The 20,802-nt window shown below is 45.0% G+C and overlaps 1 protein-coding gene across 2 annotated transcripts in view; it reads right to left on the reverse strand.

Annotated features, from left to right (window-relative positions):
• The window catches only part of LOC147449409 (protein CHAPERONE-LIKE PROTEIN OF POR1, chloroplastic-like), a 34,257-nt gene extending 15,662 nt beyond the window's left edge, over window positions 1–18,595 (reverse strand). Inside the window, exons 1-2 of one of the 2 annotated variants that reach the window (XM_086521853.1) lie at window positions 18,418–18,595; window positions 18,194–18,306 (exon numbers count right to left, since the gene is read on the reverse strand). In XM_086521853.1, the coding sequence (XP_086377979.1) occupies window positions 18,194–18,306; window positions 18,418–18,500 (196 nt within the window). In that variant the 5' untranslated portion in view covers window positions 18,501–18,595. The remainder of the gene's footprint in view (window positions 1–18,193; window positions 18,307–18,417) is intronic. The other variant, XM_086521854.1, reaches the window with a different exon arrangement.
• Between the last annotated feature and the right edge of the window lie 2,207 nt (window positions 18,596–20,802).

Below are 20,802 nucleotides of genomic sequence, written 5' to 3' on the forward strand. Positions count from 1 at the left end.
GTGACTCAAGTAGTCGCAAAGGACAACGAGTACATAACGGATCATGACCCATAGTAGCTAGCAAGTCCCAACTGGAAGCCCGCATGTGCAATCATCCACATGAAAAAAGAAATACGACGAGCCGCATGTAAATCCCAGATGGCGGACCAAAACTGCTGCAGAGACAAGCATGGGAGAGGCCTGAATGTAACCAGAAACGCATACGAGTGGGCTGCTCTGGTTGCTGTCTCATCAATGCTAACCTTCCAATCCTGACAGTGTACTCAAAGAAGGATACAGGTGCACCGGTGGGGTCAGAGTGAGGCCAATGCCACTCTCCTGGGTCCCAATAAAGCTGAGATAGGGCAAGACCCTCCCACACCCAAAGCCTCCAAAGTGCAGCATCCGCGGAAGTGAAACGGGGGTCAACACAACGACGCTTCCCGCGGGAGCCAACTACTCGGATGGCCTCCCATCGAGCGCCGGGGAAGACAAGGTGCGGAGAGGTGGCATCATATGTCAATCTAGCATGAATCCCCTGAGAGTAGTCAATATCAACTGTGAACAGCATGGTGTCTAAACAGACTAATAAGAGAGTACTCTGAGCAAAGAGGCCTTCCCAGCCACAATGGGGAGGCATCTGAACCGTGCCTCGCATGATTGCATCCCACTGTGAAGGAACGGCGGAATCAATCTCAAGCAGTCTGTCTGTCACCCCGCGACCAATGTCATAATGTTCTGCCACAAAATCTGCATCCAGCATACGTGTCTCATGAAACAACCACATAGAGACATCAGGGCCAGTGTCCCAAGCAGCCCAATCAATGTGAGTCCTCTCTCCAAGCTGAAGGGGTGGATTAACCGAAGAATCAAGAACTGCAGCATTCCAAATGAGAGGCTAGCCCTCAATCTCCTCACGACAAGAGGGAGGTGATCGTATGATAGCCCATCGCATGGAAACCCAAATCTGAAGGAGCGATCGAATGAAGGGTGAGAGGGTGGTGGTGGACAAGGGGGCATCCGTAAAGAGAACGATACCCTGTACGCCAAGTATGACCATCTCTAGTGCCGAGTCATGGAGTCACTGTGCAAAGAGCGGCCTGAAGAAGCATCTTCCAAGGTTCTTGGCCGGGAAAAAGACCCCGAACAATAAGCTTGGTAAGAAGGGCGCGGCTCTGTAACTCTGGATCAATAATGCCAAGGCCTCCCTCTGACCTAGGACGAATAATCGTGGACCAGCGAACTCGAGTACGAGTATCAGTAGTCCCATCTGCGCCTCTCTCTCTCTCTCTCTCTCTCTCTCTCTCTCTCTCTCTCTCTCTCTCTCTCTCAGTTTTGTTCAGATCTTTGAGTCTCTCTCCCATGTGTTGGGGGAGATCTTTGGCTTAGAGTGTCCAAGTCTATTACAACTCCCTCATCACTCTTCCCGCAAAGAACCTAACAAGGTCCGGGCCATGAGATATAGAGGCCTTTTACAACCAAGCACTCCCCAGACCGTAGCCTGTGTCGCTTGGAGGTTCCAAGAGTAAATACTTCTTAGACTGTAGCCACAAAAAAATTCACTACTCTTACCGAGAAAGCCCGAGCCATGAGTAAAGCACCACATTTCAATCATTATCTCATATGGAATACTCCTCCCAGAAAAGCCCGAGCCATGAGTATAAGTTATAACACATCTTTTCACCAGGAAAGCCCGAGACATGAGTATCCAAAAGTTTTCCAAAAGTATTGAAACCACCAAAATCAAACTATCGCAAATTGGCACCAAAACAAGTTCAAAACAGATAAAATCCACTTCAAACAAATTCTAGACAATATTCTCAAGTAAAATTTCAAGCAAATAGTTCTCCTCGTTGCAAAAGAGTGGATCTTCACCTCCTTGCTTCGAAATGCTTCGAGTATTACCTGTTGTCTACAAAAAGCACCCAAAACATATGCAACTCCCGTGCAAGGACAACTCAATCTTCAGATTGGCAAGTACAAGGACCGCAAATCATTCTTGATGGCACCCATCTAGGGATGTGATATCATCTTGGGTATACCATGGCACTATCATATGCAACCGGTCCCAAATTATGTAGAAAAGACCCTCGCTTTTGAGCATGAGAGCAAGAACATTAAGATTTTTGTTGATGCTTTTTTTGTTGATGTTGAGGATTGGCTATTCCCTATTGTAAGCCGTATCTCCATTAACAAGAAAATAAAGAAGTGCATTCCTGCTTACTTGATTTTCGAACGGGAAAAGGATAAAACTAACAAGGGTTCGCTCTCTAGTTTGGAAAATGAACGTTTTCAATTTATTGAAATGTATAAGGATTGTTTCACAGATACTCTTCCGGATAAGCTACCTCCAGAACGTCTGAAAGATCACCGAGTTGATTTCATACTGGGTAGCTCTCCCCCAAATAAACCCAATTATAGGGTAAGTCTTACTCAGCAGAGGAAATTTTAAAGCAAGTTATGAGCTTTTGGGAAAAGGTCTAGTTCGACCAAGTACTTCACCCTACTGTTCTACAATTTTACCCGTGCACAAGAAAGATGGCACATTTCAAATGGGCATACACTACCGGTCTTTAAACAAGATCACTATCAAGAATCGCTTTCTGATTCCTCGGATTGATAATATTCTCAATAAGTCACAGGGTTTAGTCGCATTGACTTAAAGAGCGAGTATCATCAAATACGCATAGCCCCTAAGGATGTCCATAAGACAACCTTTCACACTACCTTTGGACTTTATAAATTTTTGGTAATGCCTTTCGACTTGACCAATGCTCCTACCACATTCAAACAAATGATGGATCGAATTTTCAGCCCACATCGAGCCTTTACAGAAGTGTTCTTTGATGACATACTCGTCTTTTGAAGACCGAGGAGGAGCATCGGAAGCACTTGGACATAGTGTTTCAAGAATTGCGAAAGAATAAGTTGCATGTGAATGCAATTTTCACGGAGTACACTATCTCGGTCATATAGTCTTTCACAACCAAGTAAGTATGGATCCCGCCAAGATCCAAGTGGTACAAGATTGACCAACTCCCACTACGGTACATGATGTATGTAGCTTTCTGGGATTGTGTTCATATTATCGGAGGTTTATCCAAGGCTTTGCTCATGTAGCAAGACCACTTCATGACCTAACAAGGAAGAAGATTCCCTTCCGATGGGGTTAGAGCAACAAGGAGCATTTGATAAGGTCAAGTCTTTATTAAGCCATGGTCCTACTGATAGTGTCAAACCTAAGGAAACCATTCGAGGCTCATTGGGATGCTTCAAGTGATTGCATCGCAGTAGTGCTCAACCAAGAAGCCCATGCAGTGGCTTATGAAAGTAGACGACTTAAGGATACAAAATTGCATGTCTCGATATACGAGAAGGAACTTATGGTTGTGTACCACGCCTTGTCTACATGGAAGCATTATCTTCTAGGAGCACATTTTGTGATCAAAACCAATGTAGCCGAAAATGCCCAGAAATTGCCTCTAATAACATATGAAACAGTAGAACACCACCCTCCTGGCTTGAAACGCATGCCTAGACCCGAAACGTTTCTGAATCAAAGGTGTAGCACCACGTGGAGTTTCGGAAGGCGAGAGACGGGGCCTGAAACATTTCAAATTTCCATTTCATTTAGGTGACATTAAAAAAAGTACTTTTGATTCTTTCAAGCTAGAGGAGCGAAGGAGATGTTGGTAATCACTTTGCAGAAGTTGAAGAGGAGATCTCCTCATAGATTCATACTCTCTACGTTTAGCAGAGTCATTGTTTATTGTTCTTATTTGACTCTTGAGTCCCATTTGCATGATGAAAATTAAGCCTTTGTCCCTTGGTGTTGTATCTTAATTTTTATAATCTATCAAAATTTGTGTGTTTGTGGTATATCCGCGGTCATATTTGTATCCTATAACATGGGTAATAGCACACTTTGGCTGATGTGGCGTTTCCTAGTTTCAACCTTCTCAAACTTGGCCGTTTCCCTTTCCATTTTTGTTTCCGATCAAAAACTGATCATCGGAGTTTGCAATATTTCCTTACGCGACGAAAACTATATAAGAAGCAGATAAGATGAGCCAACTTTTTGTCCATGTTTCACTTCCAGATCCTTCATACGGTTGGGAGTAAGAATGTGCATTGTCTAGACGGCCTAGGGTGAATGCAATTACTTTTGTGTATCACCAGGAACTGGAATCACTTTCAAATTTGTATATGAACAACCAAGACTTATTCTCTATTTCAAGCAAGTTACAGAACGGGGAGAATGAATATCCCTATTCCATTCGGGATGGTTACCTCTACCACCACCAAGTGATTTGCATGGCGATGCTATTGAGGAAGAAAATCAAGGAAGAAGCACATGCTTCGCCTTATGCAGGTCACCGCGGTATTCTCCCAACGACTTTAGCATTGAAAAGATATTTCTTTTGGCCAAGCCTTAAAGCGGACATCGATCAATGTGTTAGAGAATGTTTGGTTTGCCAAAAAGTAAAATACGATCGGCATAAGACGCTAGGGTTACTCCAATTACTCCACCCTTTACCTGTGCATGACCAGCCTTGGGAGAGTATTGCCATGGATTTTATTTTAAACCTCCCAAAGTGTCAGAACTGGAAATGATACGATCTTGACCATTGTAGACAGATTTAGCAAGCAAAGCTCACTTTATTCTAGTTTGGAAAAGGATCAAAGCAGATCATATGGCTAGAATCTTTCTAGCACAGATCTTATCATCTTTGAGCATCATGGGATGCCCAAGTCTATTGTGAGTGATTGAGATCATTGGATGTTAGGAAATTTTTGGCGTACCTTGTTTGATAACCTTGACACGAAGTTTTGCATATCATCCTCAAACCGATGGGTAGAGTGAGTGTTTCAGGCTTGGACACTCCAAGTGAGAAATCAATAGCAACACACGAACATAAACTTCAAAATTACTAAACTTTAATAGAGAGAGAGAGAGAGAGTCGACACGGCACGACGGAGTTCCGCGCCTAGAAGCACTAGCCCCAAAGATTGGCACCCCTTTCGGTATTTGTTTATTATTGATCACAACCGATACAACTCTCGAGGGTCCTCTGCTCTCAGACTCTGCGTCCAGATGTTTTGCTTGAGTTCTGGTCCATCCCTTTCTGCGTGTACAGGTTCCCCTTTTCTACACTCATCTGTCCTTTCGGCTTTCCTCCCTACCTGAGAGGAGAAACAGTGGCTACATGCCATCTCAAGTAAATTTTATCAATCGGGTCATTCTTAACATAAAGACGTCGATGAACACTCCCCCCGCAAATAGCCATGAGTTGTTCAACGACTCCCTCGTCACTCCTCCAGCAAATAACCTAAAAAGGTCCGGGCCATGAGATACAGAGGCCTTTAACAACCAAACGTCCCCCAGACCGTAGCCTGCGTCGTTTGGAGGTGTTCAGAGTAGCCATTACTCAGACTTCTTAATACTCCCCCCGCAAATAACCACAAGGGTCTGGGCCATGAGTAACAACAACGGTACTCCCCCCGTAAATAACCACAAGGGTCCGGGCCATGAGTAAAAACAACACTTTTCAATCATTCAATACTCCCCCCGCAAATAATCACGAGGGTCCGGGCCATGAGTATGAACAAGCATTCTCAAACATTGTTTCTCACTACTCTAGCCGGGAGTAAAAATCACCAATCATTGAAACCAGTATTAAAACCAGAGTCAAACAATTCAAATCGGCACCAAGGCAGGTTCTAAACAGACACCATCCATTTCAAAGCGATTTCAAACAAGATTACCAAACAAGTTCAAACGGAACTCAAACTTAAAAAGCAATATCGACATCAGTCGAGCTCGAAAAGTCGACTGACTTTCCATCCTAAAACCTGCACCAAAAATTAGGGTTAGGTTCTTTCCATAAGGTCGTAGCCGACCACAACATGGTCCATCAGCTCTTGGACAGGTAGTGTTCCTCTTGCGGCGATGATACCACTGTCACAAGACGGGCACCACGTGCCAATAGAAAAGAACAGACTGAACAGACTTTTAGCACTTCAATAACAACTGAAGAGATAGAGAGAGAGAGAGAGAGAGAGAGAGACGACACGCGACACGGAGTGGCTAATAAGTCAAGGGTCGGAGCACGAAGCTAAAATTGCCAATGAACTTTGGAAGTGCGATCTTGCTCTGTCTGCTCTTTGGTAAGACCGGTATGCTTTCATAAAAGCTCACGCCTGATGCTCTGATACCACTGTCACAAGACGGGCACCGCGTGACAATAGAAAAGAACAGACTCAACAGACTTTTAGCACTTCAATAACAACTGAACTGAGAGAAAGAGAGAGAGACGACACGTGACACGGAGTGGCGGAATTCCACCCCAGAGAGTATTGGCCCCAAACCTTGGCATCCCTTTCGGTATTTCTTCATATTGCATCAACACAATACAAGCCGGCACTCCAGACTCTGCACGTTTTCCAGGAAGCATGCCAGAGAATGAGCTCATGGCCTCATATTTAAAGGCCCTAGGCCCCAAAAGCAATTTACATGAAAAGCCTTCAAACTCAAAAGCTTCTGGTTCAAAAGCAATGCCAAAAAGCTACCAGCATAAATCATGGAATTCCGTACAACTGCCACGTCAGCACTGTCAGCGCAAATTGTGAAAATCTGCCATGTTATCAGCTGGTTGCACAAGCCTTTGTGTGTGTGTGTGGGTCCTGCTTTCTTTTTAATTCCTTTATGTCATTGGAGCCCCATCGGACGGGGTCCCCATAAGATGGTAGGACTTCTTCTTCTTAGGGTTTAGGCCCCTCGGCCAGGATCTGCAAGTTGGCTCCATTCTTCAGGGCTTTGACACGTCAGCAGTTTGTGACACTTTTCTATTGGCACGTGGTGCCCGTCTTGTGACAGTAGTATCAGAGCATCAGGCATGTGCTTTTCTCAAAGCCTACCGGTCCTATTAAAGAGCAGACAGGGCACTTTGGCACAATTGCACAATTTTGAAAATTGTTATTAAAATTACATACCTAGCAATCTCATCCAATTAGGAATATTCAGGGATTCGCATATCACAATGCAACACAAATGCTCACATATGCATGTTACAAGACAAGAAACATAAAGTCACCGATGAACACTCTCCCCACCGATAAACACTCCAAGTTTGGGCCATGAGCTGTTCAATGACTCCCTCATCACTCCTCCCGCAAGTAACCTAAAAAGGTCCGGGCCATGAGATATAGAGGCCTTTTACAACCAAACGCCCCCCAAACCGCAACCTGCATCGTTCGGAGGTGCTGAGAGTAACGACTGCTCAGACTTCTTAATACTCCCCCTGTAAATAACCATCCAGGTCCGGGCCATGAGTAAAAACAACACTTTTCAATCATTCAATACCACCCCCCCCCCCCCCCCCCCCACACGCAAATAACCACAAGGGTCCCAGCCATGAGTATGAACGAGCATTCTCAAACATCATTTCTCACTACTCCAGCCGGAAGTAAAAATCACCAACCATTGAAACTAATATTAAAACCAGATTCAGACAATTCAAATCGGCACCAAGACAGGTTTAAAACAGATTCCATCCATTTCAAACAAATTTTCAGACGATACTTTCTCAAACAGTGTTCAAAAGTATCTACATATAAAAAATAGCTAGAGAGTTCATTCAGGGTTTTGTTCGGACAACCAACTTTGAGGACGACAGGCTTGCCCTTCTCCATCACGGTGATGGTTCAGTTCCGAACCTGTAGAGTCGCATCATTCTTGTCATGCCAAGGCATGCCCAAGAGAATGTCGCAATTGCCCAACTTCATAATCATAATGTGGAAATCGGCTTTTCCATGATAATCTTGGATAGTCACTGGAAAAGCACCAATGAGCGATACCACTTTCTGAGTTTGCCCTGTGGCTAGCTCAGCTTCAATTTCTCCACCCTCTGCATCATAATCAAAGTGCATTTGCTTTAAGAATTCTGGATGGATGAAGTTCTCTGTAGCTCCTGGGTCAGAGAAAATTAGGGCTTTCAAACCGTTGACTTTGCCATATGCTCGACACAATTCATTTCTCATCCATCCAGAATTGTTAAAGCAAATGCACTTTGGTTATGATGCAAAGGGTGGAGAAATTGAAGCTGAGCTAGCCACCGGGCAACCTCAAAAAGTGGTACCACTCATTAGTGCTCTTCCAGTGACTATCCAAGATTATCATGAAAAAGCTGATTTCCACGTTATGAAGTTGGGCAATTGTGATGTTCTCTTGGGCATGCCCTGGCACGACAAGAATGATGCGACTCTCCAGGTTCGGAACCGAACCATCACCATGATACAGAAGGGCAAGCCAGTCATCCTCAAAGTTCAGTTGCCTGAACAAAGCCCTGAATGAACTCTCGAGTTGTTTTATAGTAGATACTTTTGAGCATTGTTTGGGAAAGTATTGTTTGAAATTTGTTTGAAATGGAAAGTACGGATTTGACCTTGACAAAACCTTCACTATACCTGTCAGGAGTACCCAAGTTCCTGGATGTGGGGTTAACATAGATGGCCGCTGCTTGGGCTCCTCGCCGTAGCTCTCTGTTCTCCTAGATGTGAGAGATGAGAGGGAGAGAGGTGTCACGTGAAACATCCCAAACCTATGTGTCCGTGGACAAGCTACACCACAACAGGGTTCAGTCAGTCAAGTCAGTCTAGATTAGCAGTGATCTAGCACTTTTTGTGAGTCTATTCGTAGACCGTGCATGCCCAGTCACTTAGCTTAGATGCATATCCTCTGGTTGTACACAGCATGATCATCGGAATTCCCATCAGAATCCATTAGCATCAATTAGGGGAATTTTCCAGTGCATTTAGCCTATTTTCCTATTTATTGGTTATTTTCACTTATTATTTTTAAGTGACTTTCCAACAAAAGTAGGTAGGGCAATTTTGCTAAGATAATATATAAGCAAACCCAAGTTAGCACTTTCTGGTAGAAGAGGCAGCAGGAGCTTCCGGCTCAACAGGCAACTTCTCAGCAGTACCCCCCTTAACAGTAGACCCTCGCCATCCACTCCTTCCCTTTGGCGTTTCCTCCTAGCAAGCCATCGCCGACAAGTCCTCTTGCCTGGCGTTTCCAACCTCAGCAGATACATCCCAGCCAACGTTTTTCAGCCCTTGACAAAAACGCCAGCATCATTGCAAGCGTTTTTTCAGCCTTGTCAAAAACGCCAGCTCAGCAGTAGCAAAAACGCAGAATTCAGCAGTTGGATTCTCGCAGTTTTCAGCCTATGACACAGTAGCAGATCAGCCCCTAGACGGTTGCAGATGTTCCCCCCATTTTCAGCCAAGAAAACGCAGCCAAAACAGTCATTTTCAGCCACCAAAACAGTCCCCAAATTCAGCGATTAGAAGATCCCAGATTTCATCCATCAAGTCGTCGTCGTCATCGGCATAGTCCCATTGCATCAGTCCATTGCATTCGCATTGTACACCTTTGTGCAATCAAAGTAGACCACTCTCGCCGACGAGAGTGGGGCCTTCGGAGGAGGGTTTTACAAACCTCTCGGTGTCGTATCTCTTCTCTCCTCTCAGTCTCATTCATTTGCACGCACAATATCCACTCACTTTGTTCGTGACCACCGCACTCTACAAGACGGAAAGCTCTCTCTTTCCCTAAAAGAACTAAAAGGAACCTTGAGCAATAAAGATCACTAATCTTGAGAAAATACAACATTCATTCCGCTGCACCTTACAAGAGGGAATACCGCTCTCGCCTCGAATGAGAACAAGCTACGACACATTATCTTTGATGAGAAACGTAAGCTTCTCCCAATCCATAATGGGCTCAAACCTGCGAAACCAATTAATGCCCAAAATGATATCACATCCTGCAAGTTTAGAGACTACAAAACGACAAGTGAAGGTTTGTTGAATGATCAACTTTAGTTCTTGAAATATCGAAGCGTCCATGCCTTCACAGAACCCATGCACCGGAGGGTGGAGATAGGAGAAGTCTGAAGCAGTGTAATAGGGAACGAGCGGACATAGCCCAAACGTTCCAAAACGGCGTTCCGAACGAGTCCCGTTCCCAAAACGAAGTCGGGAATGGAACGCCGTTCTGGAACGTGGTGTAACTAGAACGGTGTTCCGGAACGGGGGGGACATGAGGTGGAACGGCGAAACGCGGGGCGAAACGGGCAAAAGTAGGCATTTGGGGACAGATTTGGGGCTGTTTGGGAAACATATTTGGTGTAGTTTGAGGATAGGTTTGAAGGTAGATTTGGGGACAGTTTTTGGGTTGTTTAGAGTTTATTTGGGACTAAGCTAAATGGAGGTAGTTCAAGCCTTACTCTAGTCGACCGTTCCGGCCCCCCCTCCTCCTCCCCGTTCCTATCCCATTCCGGACCCTCCCGTTCCCGTTCCTTGTTCCCGTTCCGGGTAACTATGGTCTGAAGATGGGCACGTATCACAAAAGATCTTATGACATCTTGAGAGCTTCCAGAATCAAACAACACAATGATCCTTTGACCATTAACATGTCCATAACATTTGATGAGTTCATCCCCCTCCTACTTAGCTTCTTGCTCTACCACACTCATACCATTTACTTGAGAGGTAGAGTCAGGTTGACACAATAGAGGTTTCCTTGTGAGACTCTTTCTTAGGACACTCCCTTTTCATGTGACCTAATACGTGACAATGAAAATGTCACGTGACACATCCAACCCTATGTGTCCGTGGACAAGCTACAGCATGATCAGGGTTCAGTCGGTCCAGTCAATCTAGATTTAGAAGTGATCTGGCACTTTTGTGAGTCTATTCGTAGACCATGCATGCCTAGTCACTTAGCATAGATGCATATCCTCTGGGGTTGCACACAGCATGATCATCAATATTCCCTTCAGAATCCATCCGATTCAGTTAGGGGAATTTTCCAGTGCATTTAGCCTATTTTCCCTATTTTTGGTATTTTCACTTATTATTTTTTAAGTGACTTTCCAACAAAAGTAGGTAGGGCAATTTTGCTAAGTTTGTATATAAGCAAACCCAAGTTAGCACTAAATGGCAGAAGAGGCAGCAGGAGCACATGCTCAACAGGCACCTTCTCCGCAGAACCCCCAAGTGACCTAGCGTTTTTGCTCCCAAGCAACAACCTAGCGTTTTTGGATCAGACCTCCGCAAATCAGCCAGCGTTTTGCATTTGCAGAGCCACGGCGACAAGACCCCAGCAGATCAGCCTAGTGTTTTTGCATCTGCCAGCAACCTCAACGTTTTGCAGATCTATCGCGACAGAATTAGCCCTAGGATCAGCGTTTTCAATTTTCAGCAGTCAGACTTCGCAGATCAAGTCTCGAACCTCGCAGATCTCACCTTCCCGCAGCAGTTCCTCGCCGCACGGTCAGTTTCCGCAAGGTTTACAGTTTCAACCCGGAAAACGCAGATTTCAGCATCTGCGTTTTCAGCGCGTCGTCGTCGCATCGTCGTCATCGACATAAGAGTCAGAATTCAGTAGATAGAAGATTTGCAGATTTCAGCCCATAGCATTTTTGGACAACAGTAGAAAGATTGCAGATTTCAGCCCTTAGGTCGACTTCGTCATCACCGTCGTCGTCGTCGACATAGCCTAGACTTGCATCAGTCTCATGCATACCATTTGTACCAGATTGTGCAATCATAAGTAGACCACTCTCGCCGACGAGAGTGGGGCCTTCGGAGGAGGGTTTTACAATGTCTCCGGTGTCGTATCTCTCAGTCTCATTCACTTGCACGCACATTGTCCATTCACTTTGTTCGTAATCATAGCACTTACCATTAAGAACGGAAGGCTCTCCCTTCCATAAGAACTAAAAGGAACCCTTGAGCACAGTTCGGAGCACTCATCTTGAGCAAAGCACAAACAATCATTCTGCTGCACCTAACAGAAAACACCTATGTTCCTTGCATACAATGCTTGTTCTTCCTCACGTGCTTGACCACCTAAAACTCCTTGAGCAGTCTTTTTATTCGGTGTGAATTGAGGTTTATCAAATTTTCCTTACCCTTATCCTTAGATTTATCGCTCGTTGATTGAGATTGAGATGGAGAATTAGATTGAGAAGAAGAATTGGAAGAGCTCTTTTTTTATTGTTACCATTCCCATTAAAATTCTTGTCCTTGTCCTTAGATGAGTCATGAGAGGAAGAGTTACCATTACCTAAGGCCATCTTAAGCTTACCCTTGTTGTGCTTCATCTCTTGGTGTTGAGCCAAGCGTATAGCTTCTTGCAATGTCTTTGGATCACAAGCTTCCACATCAAACTTGATCGAGTGGTCCAATCCAAAGAGAAAAGCCTCCAACGTTCCTCATCCCATTTTCGCAATTGTCCACCTAACTGAGATACACGGTTAGCATACGACATCACAGGTTTACCTTGTTGAGACAAAGCCCGAAAATCCTCTTTCAATTGCTTCAGATATTGTGGAGCGAGTCTTTAGATCCTCCTTGAACTCCTCCCGACTAAGCTCGAGAGAGGGAACGAGGAGAGACTCGAAATGGGTAGCTTGTGGGCTTCCTCCTAGTGTAACACGGAACGGGCGGAACGGGGCCCTCCCATTCCTGGAACGCGTTCCCAAGCCCGACGCCTCTTCGAAACGGGAACGGGACTGGAACGCCGTCCCCTTCCCAAGCATAACCGGAACGACAACCGAAACAAGGCCCGAAACAGCATCCGGAACGCGGAATGGCAAATCCGAAACACCAAAGTTTTAAAAAATGACAGTTTGGGACAGGTTTTTTGAACTTTTGGGGGGGTGTTATTTCCATCCTCTCCTATATAAAGAAGGGCTTTAAACCCTCTCTCTCTCTCTCTCTCTCTCTCTCTCTCTCTCTCTCTCTCTCTCTCTCAAGCTCTCTACCTCACCCTCTCCCTCAAGGCTCTCTCTCCCTCTCCCTCTCCCTTTCCCTCAAGGCTACCATTTCGGCCTCCGTTCCCGTTTCGCCACCCCGAGGGGCCCCCGTTCCGGAAACATCCCGGAGCCCCCCCGTTCCCGTTCCCCGTTCCAGTTTCCCGTTCCGTGTAACTATGCTTCCTCCTCCTCCTCCATCCACTCATCCTTCCAACTAATGGCATCATCCGTGAGATGCATGGAAGCGAAGAGAAATTTGTTATTATCAGACATTTTAACAACCGCAAAATAGGATGTAAATTGATGCAACCTAGAATAAATGACAATAGCATTCGTCTTACCGTCATACTTATTGAATGTGATCTTCTCGGGAATTGGGTCATTGGCCAACCGTGTAGCCTTGGTTGCCTCCGCGATGGTCTTGGCAAGCTTTTCATAATCGGGCTCCGAAGACGGGATATCGGATCGCACTGCCAAGGTGGTGATGAGATCACGCATGACTGCCCGCTCCAGCCTACGAGCCTCGGCTTCGGCCGCCACCCGCTCTAGTCAGCATGCTTCCTCTGCATCCATACGCTCGTCGCCGAGCTTCGTCTTGCCACATCATCATGTGCATCATGGCATCCATGGAATTTGGTGGCGAAGGAGGAGGGGCTAGGGGAGGATCTATAGGTGCACTTGCTCGCCTTCTTGATTGGTGGAGGTCTCCATACCGCTATGAATCTTGACCATGCAAGGATTTCCGCTCTTGGTTCAAGGAAGGTCGGAGACTAATCTTCACAAGACTATCTACCCCCTCGTCGACGCACCCCGCATGCAACACCGGTTATACAATTGGATGCTATTTTCCGATGCTCAAGGCGCACGGATCTACACGCAATGGCAGGTCTACTGTTCCAAGAGAGGGAGTATACACCGAAGGGCTGCCAACACAACCAAAAACACGAGAGAAATAAACTTTTTGTAGATTAGCGGATTAATGCAAAATCTTCAAAGCTCTGATTCCAATGTCAAGTGTAGCGGAACTGAAATGGTGAAGATCTAGTTTTACACTTCCACAAAATCCTTTCTTTCTTTCCTTGCGTTAGTGATTCCTTTTTACTTGAATGATGGTTCCTTTTACTTTCCTGTGAAGAGAGGGGCTGAGGGAATGCAATAGAGATGTGTAAAGGGAGAGAGAAAGAGAGAGAAGAGAAGAGCGACACTCGATGGGGTTCATCCAACCCTCTCAAGGAGCCCCTCACACCGTTGCCGATGTGGTATTTGCTTTAGATTACGTAAATGGAATTTACACACAATGCAATACCTCAATGCAGACTCTACTGACTCGAATAATGACTTTCGCCACGGTAACTCCTCGAGACGAGGCACCTCCGAGGCTTATTTGATGCACCTTTGGATCCTTCTCGATGTGGATTGCAAATGGCCACCAAGGGGTAGATTTGGCGTTGAATTGTGCTCCCGATGTGAGAGGAATGAAGGGCTGAAAGCTGACTGGAAAAATGCAGATCTACGACAACAAACACAGTAGATCTATCGCATAGAGCAGGGCTGACAATGCAGATCTTGATGACGGCGATAATAGACAGCAATGGAGTACTCGATGCCGGCGAGGGAATGGCCGAGGGGAGAGCTCAATGGGCTGCCGAAGGACCGGACCGCATCTGCAGGGGATAGCGTTAGCAGATCTCCCACCACCGCGACGGCGAGGGGTTGAAAACTGAAAACGCTAGCTGATCTACTGCAATTGGGGCCGCACTAGGGCTAGAAGAAGGGATCACTAGGCTAGGGACTGCAACAACATTGGGACTTCTACAAATCTCCAGAACGCCAAGCACCTGTAATACGCTAGCAAATTGGCTCTGCTATGGCATAGTGCTCTCTGAATCTGCAACTTGTTTCAAGTGAAGGATATCCTCATCCCATTGTAGGTGAGGAATGGGCCTTAAGAGTTTATTTAGGCTTAGGTCGGGCAATCCGTCCACCACACCCAGCAAATAAATCAATAAATTGATTTATTAATAAGTTAGGCTAGAGGGTGTCAGTTTGGGTGAAACAGTCACGCATCTAGATGTCCACCGGAGAATCCGATCGACGCAGGAAATGGTTTGTTGGATTCCTCTAACCTAGAACTACATGCATGTCATGCCAAACGCCCACCGTAGTGTAATAACATCTGTCAAAATGCGTATACAAACCATTTATGCAAGAGGGTTCCAAATCTAGAGAACCTAATCTAATGGACTTGTCCGGTCATGCACGTCTTGCGTACAAGCTCACAAAATTGCCGGTACTAATCCTCTTAGGACTCTAGACACTCCTATCTAGGAAGAAGGGGAAAACTGGCTCTGGAAGTCGATGAAGCATGTCCACGTGGCACACGGAGCCATGTGCACAAGACACAAATATTACATGCATTTTCAAATCTACGAGCATTGGTGATGCCTCATTGCACTTGAAGATTTCACTCATTGAATTTCCTCGAATTGAACTTGAAGCTGAAAAAAGCTTTGGCAATCTACACATAGCCATGTGGCTATGGGAATGTGTTCTTGATAAGAGCGGCTTTTGGTGCTTGTGGGATTGGAGGCTCTTGAAGGTTTTGGGAGCGTGGGAGCAACTGCTTTGTTCGTCGCAGACAAGGCTAGAGACAACATGGGAGTAGCCCCTTGCGGATTTGTGAATGGTGCTTTAAGTGGTTTGAAGAGCTAGATCAGGTTCGTGGCACGAGAGACTAGGGGAGTCGACCAATCACCTTGGTGCAAGTGAAGAGATAGCACCAGTGAGCGTCATGAGCAAAGAGCCACACGTAGACCGCCAATCTTGGGCAATGTGGATGCCTTTTGAGGGTTTGACTTCTTATTTGGGGTTTCCCACCTTGTGCCTTAAGAAGATAAATTCCAAAAAGCACCGTGAGGCTTCAAGAGTTAGGTAAGCTTTTAAAAGCTCAAAGCTTCCATACACACACCCCTTGATCTCCAGATTTACAAGGGCTGGAAAAAAAAATCACTAAACTTGCTAGATTAATTGATCAATAAATTGCTCGTATAGAATCCAATTACAGTAAATGCTAGTCGACGGATAGCTCTTGATGAGTGCTTCCTCTCCACACAAGGATTTATGCGAAATGGAAATGGAATGGCCTACTTCTAATGCACTCAATTGGCTCAAAATTGAGCTTTATAAGCATGAAACAAGGCTAAAGAGAGACAAGTAAATCCTAATTACTCACACTAACCGCATTCTCATTAACCAAGAAGGTTAATGGCCAATTGGTCTTTCCAACAACTTGCCCACGCTTGCTTAAGAGCTTGTGATTATGAGGTTTTTTTAGAGGATGCTAATGCAAGGGATAAAATGCAATTAATTAAGCTATTAAGCGGTCATCAAATAAGGGGATTAATAGGCCTAGGTGTGAACCATCGCCTCTGATACCACATGAAAAGGAATTGGCTATGGCAGAAACGTTAGTGAGCCGTTCATGGTGAGGTTAGTGTATTAATCACAAGAGATTAGGGAGATAGATTAACACTAACGAGAGTAGATTAATCAAATTAAATGCAAATGATGAGTATAAAGTGGGCTCAAATGATGGGGCAATGCTTGGATACAAAGTGTGTAGCTAGAGCTTTTTTTACATGAGAAGGGAAAGAGCACTAGCTACACTTGACATACACTTTGGAAGCCAACACTTGACATCAATGATGTCAAGTGTAGGCTTCCAAAGTATAAGGGGTTTCCACTAGTTGGTGATGCGGATGTGTCACACACCCCCACATCACCAGATGGATGATGTAGCCACGGTCACTCTTCGAAATGACGCATCTCGGGGCTGATTTGATGTGCCAATGAAATCCGGCTTGATGTGGGTTGCACATGGCCACCACTAGGTAGATATGGGGCTGATTTGCACACCCAATCTAAAAGGATTCAAGAGCTGAATGCTGGCTGCAAAAAAGTAGCTCTAAGACGCAAAAAAAGCAACAGCTCACACTTTGTGCAATGCTGAAAATAATGCATCCGATGCGGCGAGGATGGGGCAGCAAAGGCTCAAAATCCAAAAGAGCAGATGGGGGGTGCCGGATGGAGGAGGCAATGGCTGCCAGTGTATGCCAGAAATGGCTGCAAGGGGAGGGCAACCGTGGGCTGAAAAGCAGTAGGGACAGCAGATGAAGATCAGTCTCCCACAAACGCAAGAAGTGGGTTGTCTATGGCTTGCTAGTCAGTTGGCTGTCCTAAAACTGTGCAATATGCACATAAGTGCGTGTTTGACACTAGACGGGCCGTATCTCACTAACCGGTCACGCATTTGACCTGCGAAATGAATGAACACGTACCTCTAGCCCTAATTTACATGCTAGTGTTGCTAAACGCCCATTGAATTGTAGCAACACCCATCAAACATATGTACAAAGCATTTATGCAAGAGGGTTCCAAAACTGGAAAACCTAATCATATGGACTTATCCATGCATGCACATCCTATGGACACACTCACAAAATTGCTGGCACATAATCCCCTATACCACATAGACAAACCTTGGCTCCGAAAACATAATAGCATGTACATGTGGCACATAGAGCCATGTCATGCACAAGAGGGGCACCCTTGAATCTTATGGTGACCCCTTGCCTCCACTTCATTGGTAATTCTGTCACACAGGCATAGCCAGCGTTTTGAGTTTCCATTGAGCCCCCTCTCCCATGAGCAGTATTCTCTTTCTCTCTCCAAATCACTCTCATCTCTTGCAACCTCTTGAGTCTCTCTTGTTGTGTATCTACGATTGCAACCTGACCTGAGGCCGATCACCTCCACCTCTCTCACTTTGCCTTGTAGGTTCTCTGTCTTGCCGATTCAGAAAAGGTCCAGAGGAGGAGTTCTACCACCCCATGGGCTGTCCAGTAGATACAAAGAAAAATCTACAGCGAGTTGTTCAAGGCCAAGCAGATATCCACACGCAAAGAGGGCTGTCATTACCCATTGCTTCCCCATTCCGCCTTTTCAGCATGAATATTAGATCAGGCCAATGATGATAGCATCTCAGAATAGCCAGATGTTAGATGGAATTGGATACAAAAGAAGGTTTCTCTTTTAGTTCTTTTTCAGTCTTCCTTTATTTTTCTTTTTGAAGGGGTGAAGGCGGGACCAACGTGCTCCAACAACAAATCAGACATATTGCCCATAGGAAAATGTAGCAGGCATAGTAACTTGGCATCAACCTTTCAGGCAATCCCTCCTCTTAAGGAAGTACCACGACACCCACAACTTTTCTATTCTAGCATGACAATGTAAAATAGTACTCAAGAATTTGTACTCTAGCATGACAATGCTACAATCTGCATTCCCAATGCAACACGTTAGGAGAAAAGTTTGTGAAGGCATACCTACAGTCCCTCCATCGTATGCGCTATCAAGCGTACATGTGATTGAAGGCCTAGACTGACCGACATGGAATCTGTTGTATGCCCCTGCTGATGGCAATCGGAGATGTAGAAGCCTGTTATCACTATGTTCATGAGTGAGCAATAAACCAGCCCCAAAAACAATGTTGAAGGTGGGTGGGGTGTGTGTGTGTGTGTGTGTGTGTGTGTGTGTGTGTGTGTGTCACCTGAATTGTACGGCAGGATTGGAAAAACTCAGAAGCATGTGGGAGGTCGAATGCGAGACTCGTAAGCCACCTACGGCCTCCATTACTAGCTCGAACGCTCAATCTGCTATAGGCGCCTTCCGCGCCCGCAAAAGAGACTTGACTACATGAAATGTTACCTAAAAAGCTATCGCCTTCGACAGACCAGAGCAAAATCAATTGATAACCAACCTCTTTGTTGGAGTGTTTTTTAGCTCTGGAAATAAGGTAATCTGATGGTTTGAAGTGTAAGATTAAATATCATGGTTTTTACTTAAACCCCGTGGAAGGGAGAAATTCGTGAGTGGCAAGGTTGGGATGCGAGGAATCTCGATAGTAAATTAATATAAAATGTAGCGAGTGAGATCTGCAGCGTGAGACGCGATGAGGGAGGGGGTGCCACATGGGATTTTTAAAATTTAGACAGCTTGGTAGTGGTAGCAGCTTCACGTCGTTGCTTGAGTGGTTATGGAAGTTGTTCCAAGGTTGGCTTTCGTGTAGTGTGTGAGTTCGAATACATGTTCCCCTTCTTTGTAAGTGGAAGGGAGAAGTTCGTGGATGCGAGGAATCTCGATAGTAGATGAATATAATATGTAGCAAGCCAATAATAGGAGTGTTTCTAATCATCAAAATAATGTATGTGTAGAACACAAAAAAAAATTGTGCGATAAAGTACGAGTTCAAGGCTAAAAATATACCTGAAATGCCATTAATTGAATTATCAAGACCACCAAAGGTCTTGCGTGACATTCAAAAACTGCTACAAAATTTTATAGGGATTTTGATATGCTTTGTGGGGTCAAAATGGCCCAGAAATCACAATAGCAATGACGCCAATGGATATAGTCCTTATCAACATGGCTTGGAAATGAGCATAAGTTGTGCAAATTTTATGTCATTTTCAAATGACACCCCAAATGAAGAGTGTTGCAGGAGCAGGAAGCATGCACGTGTGCGTGCAATGGAGAAGTAGGAGATACAAATGTGTGGGTGCAGTCAAGTAGTGAGCAATGTCTCGCTAACTCCTTATTCTTTAGATAAGGAAGAGTAGAGCTAGCAGAGAGGTTAGTGGTTTTCCGGCCAGCCACTTGGCTGTTACCCTAACAGCCCTCCCACTTAATGGCCAATGTGGCCTAAGTGGAGTAAAACGTACAAAACCTATACAATTGTGAAGCATGACAGGGGCTTCACCCAATACCCATCAAGTCTATGCAATGTGCTACTCAAGTCTCATAAATGATCAGGACTACCGTGAATGCCAATATGGCTCCACAATTAATGTACAAGGCAATATCCACGACTCAACGTACATGTAACAGAGTAACCACTGATGTAAGAAAGCATGATCTATGCGTTGACAAGCACCAATGAAGATGCAAGCAAAAATAATCCCTGTAGAAATAAATGCTCTTAAAAGAGAAAAGTTACTCTCCACATTATGGAGGATTTTACCTACTAAATGGATCCCTAGAATTCACTTGGAGGACTCACCTACATTAGTTATAATAGAGTGTAGTAGAGCATGCTATAGTTGCCCCTTTGTACATGCTTTGTACCTAGGTGTACTCTATTGCCTAGACCCCATTACCTAGTGCCTAGTCCCAAGCTTACCTTAGACTAGAGCAAGGATCCCACGAAACATTATGTAGTGATCATTGCAAGGTTGTGAAGTGATGTTATTGGGAAACACAATCACACCTTAGCATTGGAAACAGAGAACATAGAGAGACCACACACACACAGCTGAGAGACATTATGAGGCATTACATAATCTTGTATTAAGTGTTGGTAGTTGGAAAAACACACTCATTGTACTTGGGCTCTAACCTCTAGCTTGGCTTTTGTTGGAATCAGGGTTGCAGGTGTCAGGGGCCAACCGCCCTAACAATATTTCAGTACAAGTACACAGTAAAACTGCATATTACACTACACTACTGCATCAAAGAATACTAAATAACACAATGAATAGTTAAGAGAAGGCACTGCATTACTCAATGTTCATCAACTCACAACAACCGAGCACCGAGAGCAGTGCGACTACATAAGAGAAAAGCTAACTGCCGAACTACAAGCCAGCGTCAAGAACCAAGAAGAACCTTTCTACCTTCACATGACCGTCTAGTTACAACTTCCAAAGTACTGGTCTAAATACACCCTTAGAGCCCAAAGCTACAACCTTAGTTACTGTCTCTAGGTAAATACTGAATTGTTACTGAGGCATCAATGCCTGTAACACTTGGCACACCCGGTGGGCAATGTTTGTAAAACATTGTAAGAATCTAAAAAAAACCCTTGACATAAAAACATGACAACCAAAACGAAGTTACTGCTCTTGAACATCTGTTTCTTCAGTTTCCGCCACTGCAC

This window comes from Adiantum capillus-veneris, chromosome 10, assembly GCF_014529385.1.
Source record: "Adiantum capillus-veneris isolate H3 chromosome 10, ASM1452938v2, whole genome shotgun sequence".
NCBI classification, from domain to species: domain Eukaryota; kingdom Viridiplantae; phylum Streptophyta; class Polypodiopsida; order Polypodiales; family Pteridaceae; genus Adiantum; species Adiantum capillus-veneris.